The 9954-nt window shown below is 35.9% G+C and overlaps 1 protein-coding gene across 1 annotated transcript; it reads left to right on the top strand.

Moving 5' to 3' along the window:
* The first annotated feature begins 1917 nt into the window (after positions 1–1917).
* LOC127157536 (ecto-ADP-ribosyltransferase 4-like) lies at positions 1918–3288 on the top strand. The gene is made up of 3 exons (XM_051100770.1): positions 1918–2054; positions 2167–2271; positions 2347–3288. Exons 2-3 carry the CDS (start codon positions 2221–2223, stop codon positions 3115–3117), a joined length of 822 nt encoding a protein of 273 aa, XP_050956727.1. The 5' UTR covers positions 1918–2054; positions 2167–2220; the 3' UTR covers positions 3118–3288.
* The last annotated feature ends 6666 nt before the right edge of the window (positions 3289–9954 follow it).

Below are 9954 nucleotides of genomic sequence, written 5' to 3'. Positions count from 1 at the left end.
AGGTAACTGATGTGTTGAAAATGGAGCGTATTTTCCCAAATTCCTTTCACACCCCTTTGACTCCAGACACCTCCCCAGCCTGGCATCTGTAGTAACGATCTCCCTTCTCGCAGGGGGTGGACCCATATGAACCCCCTGCATAAGAAACTCTGTGTTGTGCCAAGGTCTTAGAGACCGCTACGCTGTGTTCGTTACCCTCACTAAGGTGTACTTCTAAATTTTTGCTGACAGATGTCTCCCAATCAGCCAGCGTTGAAAGGGTCTTAGGTACAGCATGCCCAGTCTGATCACGGGCGTTGCCGCGGCCTGCATACCTGCAAGTCTTAACAATGTGAGGTACCTGACCGATCTGCCTGGTTTTATCTTGACCAATATGGACAAAATCTTTTGAGCCCTGAGTTATGTAAAAGAAGCGGTCATATTGCTGGAATTTAGTTGAACTCAGAGAAACTGAATGCACTGCCCTGGAATTAGCTGACATTTGGTCATTGGTGATTGATTGAAAACCCCAGTTTTGCAATATGGGCCAAAAGATGACTCAGATTTTCTGCCACTTTTATGTGGTATAGAAGCACACAGATGCCTTTTTGTTGCAAGGGAGCGAGGGCTGCTTAAACATTTGTAAAGACCCTTGGGGCCAAACAAAGACCAAACAGAAGCACCTTGAATTGAAATGTTTTCCCTTCAAAATGGAAACGTAGAAAGTGGTGGTGATGATGCGCAATTGGAACATGGAAATACGCATCCTTTAAATCCACTTTCACCATCCAATCTTGAGGCTCGATTGCCCGCCTTTTTTGGAATTATGAAGTAAACAGAAAAAAACCCTTGCGTTGCGGCAGGTGGTTTTATTTCTTCTAAAGCGTCTTTTTCCAGTAAATTTCCTTGGAAAGAATTTTGTGTTTTTCTGGGCTCATTGTAATGGAAGGACGAATCCCAGTGTTTATAGGGGGTCGGCAACAAAACTGTAGACTGTAACCTTGCGAAATTGTCTTTAAAATCCATTGATTTGGCAGCTGGAACATAACAAAATGTGGAAAAAGTGAAGCGCTGTGAATACTTTCCGGATGCACTGTAGTTTATCTTTTAACATGCCCTCGGATGTTCATTTATCGTTTGAAATTCTTAATAAAACTAACAGATGTTTCCTATTATCAAAAGTGCTCTGTCTTGTTTGAGAGTGCGTTGTCTATGTTCTCTTTGCTCTGCAATGTCTTTCAGTTAGCAGAGACTGGAAGGTAAACTGGACGAGATGAAGTGTGATGCGGCACACTAGACACATCACATCCTTAAGTTCGAGGCTAAAATAAATGCTTCTTTCAGTACGACTAAACAAACTAAAATTAAATAGTAGCCAATAATATTAATTATTGGGGTGGCCAATCAGACGTCAAACCAGACACCCCTCTGTAGTACTGGAGTTTCCTGTTTTCAGTGGGAAGTATCTAAAACCTGCTCAAAAGTCACTAAAGGTTGCTAGATGATGTAATGCACTGTATTTTAATAATATATAGGAAAATGTTAAATAAAGCTGTTATTACGTACATATTTTCTGTCAGACAACAAAAGGAGTATGATAAATAGGCCTAGTGACTGTCCTGCACTCAAAAAAACAATCATAGGGGAACCACTTCAAGTGCAATATATCACCTATCTTTAAAAGATGTTATACATCACCTTTGTCAAATTTGTGCTATGTAGAACGAAAATAGAAACCCAATTCTCCAGTTTTTGTGTGTGTAGCCTTTGTTTGTCCAGTGTGAAACCACACAGACCTTCACAAGTGTTGCACTAGATGAGCTCAACAGTTTAGCTGAGCTGAATGCAACAAGATCACACATTAGATGTTATACTTCAGAAAACACACACACACACACACACACACACACATTATTAGCGATGCAAAAAGCCTTGTTATCTGTTTAAAGAGTCTGGCTGAGAGCAGATGACTTTTTGTTGTTCTCATCATTGCTCCGGAGTTTCTGTTAAATAACAAAAATAAAACAGATTCTAAAACAAAACAAAAAAAAAAAAACAGACAACATTACTTTCAGGTAAGAGTGGGGCTAAAGTACAAGGAGAAGGTCATTGTGCAAATCTATGCACAAGTTCCTACTGAAGTATATACAGTATTTAAACCTTGTTGTGTTTCTGGTTGTCTTTCAGCACCTGCTTATCACTAGATCTATTAAATCATCAGAAGGATTTGACTGAATCAAGATGCTGCTGATCATTGAAGCTCTTCTTCTCATTTTAGCTGCTCTAGGACAGGTAAGCTTGTGTTCTAGTATGAATATTGCAGACATGAATACTGATGATTGATCATTATGATTCCTGTTGCTGCAGAATTACAGAGCTGCTGATGAGGGACAGATATTTCCACTGGATATGGTACCGAATTCAGTTGATGATCAATATAAGGGCTGTACAGAGAAAATGGCGAACCTGGTGAGGACTAAATATCTGAAAAAGGAACTCAGTAACTCAGATACTTTTAGAAATGCTTGGGAAACAGGTCTAAAGAATGTTTCTCAGAACTTTCGCAGTACATTAAAAAAAGACCATAAAGTTGCTATCTGGGTGTACACTGACCCACAGTCTAAAATATATGTAAAATTCAACAATGACACTCGTAATGACAAACAAAACTACACAGTCGAGACATACAAATGGTATTCACTTCACTTTCTGTTAACAGATGCGATACAGATTCTGAAGAAAAAACAACATAAACAGAAAAATACATGTTTTAAAACTTTTCGTGGTACAAATGTTAAGTTTAATGGGCATGTTTTTACAGACATTCGTTTTGGCTCATTTACATCCTCCTCTATTTATTATCGCAGAGCACAAAGTTTTGGAAATGTATCTTGTTTTGAAATCTACACTTGTGAAGGTGCTAATATTACAAAATATTCTAGGACTCCTTATGAGGGAGAGGTTCTGATTCCTCCATATGAGATGTTTAATGTTATTGCTGTCAAAAAAAAGGCAGTTCAGCCTAATCTCTTGTGTGAGACTGTGTTTGTGTTGAACAGCACTGGAATAAGAAGTGACCTGAACTGTGCTCTATGCAAGAAACCAACCAAGACCATAAAGTACTATGGGCTGCACTGAACAAAGTTATTTGAATTTACATGAAATAGTCGTGTACGTACAGAAAAAAAGTGTGTTCAAGTACTAATCATTTAACCTACTGCATGTTTCTTGTTGTTATTGAACATTGTCTTGTTATAAGCATTGTCTTGTTGTTCTTAAGCTTTTTTTTTCAGATTTAACTTCTGTCAACCAAATAAATTTTTTATAAATTTCTTATTAAATCTTATTTGCTCTCATAATTCTCTTTGATAACAAAACATTTTGTGATTGCATGTTACGGTAGAAACATAAATCAAAGTGACAGACTGGGAACTTTTAGATCTGGAAAAAGTTACGAGAATATGAAAAAAAATCATTATCCTGTGATGAAAACCTTGACCTAGGGAATTACCATTACATACTACACAAAATAAAACCTTATTTATATTTTTCATTTTTGAAACTTTTTTCTATAAAAGTAAAATGAAAGTAAACGATATATTCAATTAATTTTGAAAAAACAAAACAAACAGCAAACAAACATGATATAGTATGCATGTAATAAAAAGGCCAGGATTTCACAAAACCTTAAAATACAACTTTACAATAGTCATTGAAATTACATTACTTGACCTGTTTGGAAAACTAGTTCAGTCTAAAGATTTTTAAAGGCTTTAAATCTTTGTGAATCAGTATTTTGTCTTGGCTCAGCTCCTAGAAGCAGAAAAATCAAGAATCTACTGGATTACACACTTTATTTCAATAGTCCACTTTACACATTCTGCTAACTACTAGTTAGTATAAGTAACTTATAGTTCATGTTGATTTGATGAAAGATTCATCATTTCTTGTTAGAAAGAGAGTTTTAAGCAAATGTACTGAGATATTCACAATTGACTGTACTGAGAATAACTGACAGTGGGATGTCACAATACTGAATATAATATCGAACCGTTTGGTACAACATCCACGGTTCAATACGCGCTTGTGAATTGTGTTTTTTTGGTTTTGCATTTAAATAACTTCCTTGTATTATTTCTCTCAGAATCGGCTGTATGTGTGCCCGCGATTTCACCTGCTGAAATGAGGAAACGCTCCCCTGCTTATATTTGAAAAAGCAACACAAGCAGAGCATCTTCCATTGTAATGACATGCAGTGATAAGCCTTTCTAAACCTGTTGTCCAACAAACAAGTTATAAAAACAAAAGTTATAAAAAACATTATTACTTGTTTTTAATTCACAACATCAGTCAAGTGTTTGAAATAACTTCCTTATGTGATCTGATGTGGATTTTTATCACAGAATGAGGCAGACAATAAATTCTATACTCAAATTCTATGTATGGCGATTAGCATTGTCTTATGAAAATACACGAGATGGCTTGAAGAACACAGATAAACCATATATTATTGCAGACGAGTGTTTATTGTCCTTACATTTCATCATTCAAAACGTTTAATGTTATATCTTATTTTTATTCAGTTACAGCACTAGCCATGCCTTTATCCAAATTAGAGAAGCTGGAACGGAATGTAATCAGTGCTACTTCTTTGACGCATATGTGGATTTTCTGTACGAGGGCGCCCTCTGGTGTCCAGTATGAATAAAACACATTGTATTTTGCGTAAAAATCGAAAAAATAATACCTCTCTCAAAAGAAAAATTAAGCAGACATATACTAAACCATGCTTTTTCCAGTGTACAGAGGTTTACGGGAGTATTTTGTTAATTTGTGGCAAAAAAAAAAGAACACAAAGTGGCAAGATATCAGAACCGAAGCGAAAACCGTGGTTAAAACTGAGGTACGTATTGAACCGTCGACTAACTGTATTGTTGCATCCCTACTGGACACTACTAAATTTTTACAGTGAGGCCTTTCCTCTTGTAATATACAGGACCCATGTATGCATTACATTTATTTATTTATTTTTTCCTGATCACTTACAACACTGCAGCAAAGAGTTTTGTTTTAGTAACATAAGGTTTGGAATATGGCTGTGTTTACTGTTTGATAATGCTGTCCTGGTGTCTTTTGCGGCCATTCCTGTCATTCCTGTTTTCTGTCATACACAATTGGTTATTATTATCCATTTTGCATTCTCATTATTTCTCCACATTGTGAGTGATATTTCAAATTTCTGATTTATTCTTAACAATTAGCCAGTTCAACTCTATTACCAGATCATTTTTAGGCACGCCTCACTTAGTAGCATAGGCCTTATTTAATTTAATTTAATTTAATTTAATTTAATTTTAGATTTTTTGTTATATTTTTGGGCTTTTGTACCTTTAATGGACAGGACAGCCATAGTTTTTGTGGTTTTCATTGTGCATAAGAGTAAATCTTGTGGTTTTGTTGTGGGGAGCTTTATTAATTCCTGAAGCTTAACAAAATAAGCTATAGTTCTTAAAACCTAAATAATAATGACGCAAAAGACCAATCAGCAGCGCCGGGTAGATAATGATGTAATTGAGATTGAGTTAAAGGAACACTCTCATTTCGATGTAATAATCAAGGATCTTTGCTGCCGTACCATGGGTGCAGCAGGTGCAATGATATTACGCTCTGCATCTACACAAACTTAGTGCCGGTCACTTTCAGGCGCTGCGTAATATCATTGCGCCTGCTGCACCCATGGTACGGCAGCAAAGTTCCTTGATTATTACGCTGGAATGAGAGTATAGTTCCTAGCCATATCAACCTAGAAAATCGTCATTGTATATGGTCATTTTTGAGCGAGATGCTAACGATCTAATCAGATGAATGATCTATGCAGTGTTGCCAACTTAGCAATTTTGTTGCTAAATTTAGTAACTTTTCAGACTACCCTAGCAATTTTTTCTTCCAATAGCACCTAGCAATACATTTAGCTATTTTTAAAATCTGTTTGGCAACTTTTGTCAACTTTTGCTAAGTGACTCAAACGATAAAAAGGCACACATTTTCCATCTAAATGACACAAAAAGAGGAAACCAAAGTGCCTAGCAGTACACACATCACATGAATTAAGTTTAATTTAATAATAATAATTAATTCATTGAATAATTGTTCATTTATTATATACCTTGTTAGTAGCTTGTACCTGCGATCGCTGACCAGTTAGTACACCGCAAGAAAAATATCTTGAAAAATGGAAAAGTTACTGGTAAAACAATACGGAAAATTCCCTTATATCCACATAGTAGATTGTGCCCTATTTTTACAGACTCTTCTTGGAGCGTAGCATACTAACTAACCACTAATACACTCCTTAAAACTATAATTGCACAGAATGTATAGTTTTACTAGTTTACTAGCTTAAATTGTTCAAAAATGTGCAAGTGTTTAATAATTAAATGTTGCATTTAAAAAAATACAGTTATTTATATTTATTTTATACTATTTTATGCATTTACATCATTTTACAAACAAATCTAAATGAACATGTATATTTTTTTGCTGAGATTTGATGCAGTGGCCCAATTTTGCGCCATGATTACATAATGACGTCATCGCACAATGACTTCACAACGTCATTCAGCAACTTTTAGCAACAAATCCACCTTCCTTTAGCAACTTCCCCCTGAAAATGAGTTGGCAACACTGGATCTATGCTAAACTATGCTAAAAGTGCTACCGCCAGATCCGGAAATTGGTTGAATGGATTCGAAAAAAGGTAAAACTCAACTGTTTAACTCTAGGGGGAGTTGGACAATGCCATCTAGAATTTCATGACAGAAGTTTGTGTTTAGAATATTTTGTCAGATCAGCACTTGAACAACTGTTAATTTTAAAACCAAATATATTTCCAAACTCTTCTGCTTTTGTCCAAGCAAGAGATGCAGATACATTTTCTTGTAAGCTTGCAATTTTTGAACCAGAATTTAATTTATATTTTGTTTAGCTCAGAAGCGGTATCCCAGCTAACATGTTCTTATTAATTGTCAGTATGGTTAATGCGCTTACTTGTTCACAAGATGTTCTGATGGTGAGAGGCATGGCTGGACTGATGGAGCATTTGATAGGCCAGATGGTCCTGTTATATGTTTTGCAGGTGCTGGAAATAATTGACAGATTGACACTGTCGTTTTTACCACCACTTAAGGTTTCCTGATTCCTGAAAATGCTGGAATATTATGGAATTAATGGAAACTTTGATGAACTTCTTTGATCCAAATGTTGACTACTGTATATATGTGGGCCTGGATGAGGCGAAGTCCAATCAGCTCAAGCCATTCTACATGATGTCACTGTTTGCAGACTGAATTAAGAACCTATCAGCCAGTGCCATCTAGAGTTTCATAACTTAACTTTATGTATATCCACCTGTAGAGCCAATATGAAATACTTTAAATGAAACTGTTACCTTAAACCATTAACTTGGCTCCTTTTGAAAGGTAACACTTGAGACAATTGTTAAAAAATAGAAATCTCTGGAAATGTTACTTTACTTGTCACTAAAAGTAATTCAGAGCCTCGAGGAGTAAAATGTTGCCTTTCTTATGCCTCCAAGATCATGTCTGTTTGGTAAAGATGTTCAGGAATAGAAACTTCTGTTGTTGTTTTTTATTTTTTTTAGTACATTTATACATTGTATTGAACTAACTTCTGAAACAGTAGAGATAAACGAAATACCAATTGTAGTATATCAAAGTTTAAAGGGATAGATCACCCAAAATTGAAAATTAACCCTTGATTTACTTACCCTCAAGCCACCCTAAGTGTATATGACTTTCTTTTTTCAGACGAATACAATTTGAGTTATACTTGAAAATGTCCTGCCTCTTCCAAGTTTTATAATGGCAGTGAATTGTGGTCAAGATTTTGAAGCAAAATAGTGGTTTAAAATAGTACATTTAGCATTTCTTCTCTTCTGTTAATTTTTTTATTTATTTTTATTTTATTTTTTTTTGTATAAAAAGTAGCCTATTCTATAAATATAAGAAGTATTCATAGCTTCATAAAATTATGGTTGAACCACTGATGTCACATGGAATGTTTTAACCATATCTTAACTGCCTTTCTGGGCCTTGAACGTGTCAGTTGCGTTGCTGTCTGTGGGAAGTGAGAAAGCTTTCGGGTTTCATAAAAAATATCTTAATTTGTGTTTCGAATATGAACAAACCCTCACAGTCTTACACTGAGTCCGCACTTTTGTGACGTAATGCCACATTGGCTATTGGGTAGAAATCTGCTGCAGAGCTTGCACCTGTGTGGGCTCAACAGAAGTGCGTATCAAGGGTGTTTAATGACCACAAAGGGGGCACCCTTTTGAACGCTAAAAATGAGGAATGGGACACCCTTCATCGGAGCTGATCCTCACTATATGCAAAATACGCATGCTGCGTAGGGCCCCGAAAACACCAGGGGGCCCCCTTGCTCTAAAAATTGATTTAATTTTAGTTTTGTTTTTTGGCCAGTGGTATGAAAACATGAATGTTCCTTTCTTTTAATGCGGTGTGCTGTCACCCTTTCTACATAAAAATTAGTCAAATCATGTAATGTTAATGTTGTATAGTCTCTTGCTCGATACTAAAAAATGAGTTGAAAGCATTTGCGTGGGATCTAGGATCGGCACTGATGTTCATTAATTAATATATAGCCGACTGTCCAATAAAGCTTTCTCATTTATTTATTTGTATATTTGTTATATAAATATATTTAATGACTGACCTAATGTTAACCAGCAGTCTAAAAAGTTGTTTGATTTGTCGCTAGTCGCTTTTTTGGAAGAGTTGAGATCACTGGTTGATAGCCTTAGATTTAAAGGGGTCATCCGATGTAAAATTCACTTTTACATGTTGTCTGAACATAAATTTGTGTTGGCAGTGTGTGTACACAACCACCCTATAATGATAAAAATCCACCCAGTGGTTTTTATTTAATCCATATGAATAATATCCTCTTTTTCTAATAAAGCCATTCTCTGAATCTTGGCTGTGATGTCACACAGACCAAAGTCGCTCCCATGATAGTTGATAGACACTGGCCACTGCCCCGAATGAGCTGTGAACAGTCCGCCATGGTTTTGATGCCGCAGCGGGGTAGAGAAGAATGTCTCGTAATCGATTGAGGTGTTCTGTTGTTGGACGTAATAATGAACATAGCAGTCGTCATTGTACTCCGACATCTGAGCCACTGAAGACGCAGAGGATTACTTTTGTTTTTGAATGCGCCGATCCCCGATCTACCTAAATGTGTCTATATTCATGCAAATTATTTATGATGCAGCTTCACCTACAGAAAACGTGAGTATGAGGTTTATTTATCAGTTTTTGCAAATCGCCTTTGCTAATAATGTGCTAGTTAGCAAGTTCCACAGCTAAAAGTAAACAATATGGCTTGTCACCCCACAGAAGAGAGAGGCGGGGTGAGCAGAGCTCATTAGCATTTTAAAGAACATGCAACAAAATGGGTTGCTGTAAAAAGAGCTGATTTGACAAGTTAAAAAGGGTGTTATTACACTACCACTGAGAAATTTTAATCAAAGCATGTTATAAACTGTTCATTAAGACCCAAAATAATCATATGAACTTGGGAATCTGATGACCCCTTTAAGTAGTTTTTTTTTATTTGAGAAAAGGACAAAAGAGATGAGATAGGAATTGTCAGGGGAGAATAATTTTATTTTTAATTCCTTTGTTTAATTCAGAATAGGTCTTCTATCTTTCACAGAGTCAGAATTGCTCAAAGTACAACTTAAGTATTTACAGGTTGTTTTTAGACTTTGTTTGTCCAATGTGAAACCACATAGACATCCACAATTGTTGCACTATAGATGGGCTCAACAGTTTAGCTGAGCTGAATGCAACAACATCACACTTAAGCTGTTATATTTCAGAAAATACACACACACACATTATTAGCTACATAAAAGCAGCTTCAACCTCCTCA

Source organism: Labeo rohita, unplaced genomic scaffold, assembly GCF_022985175.1.
Source record: "Labeo rohita strain BAU-BD-2019 unplaced genomic scaffold, IGBB_LRoh.1.0 scaffold_1100, whole genome shotgun sequence".
Classification (NCBI taxonomy): domain Eukaryota; kingdom Metazoa; phylum Chordata; class Actinopteri; order Cypriniformes; family Cyprinidae; genus Labeo; species Labeo rohita.
Note: the sequence above shows the minus strand (reverse complement) of the source record. Positions and strands in the feature narration are given on the sequence as shown.

Bases quoted from the DNA above. Each gene is read 5' to 3' on its own strand.
- LOC127157536 (XM_051100770.1), top strand. From the start codon at position 2,221: ATGCTGCTGATCATTGAAGCTCTTCTTCTCATTTTAGCTGCTCTAGGA. The intron at 2,272-2,346 runs GTAAGCTTGTGT...CTGTTGCTGCAG, and splicing joins TTTTAGCTGCTCTAGGACAG to AATTACAGAGCTGCTGATGA.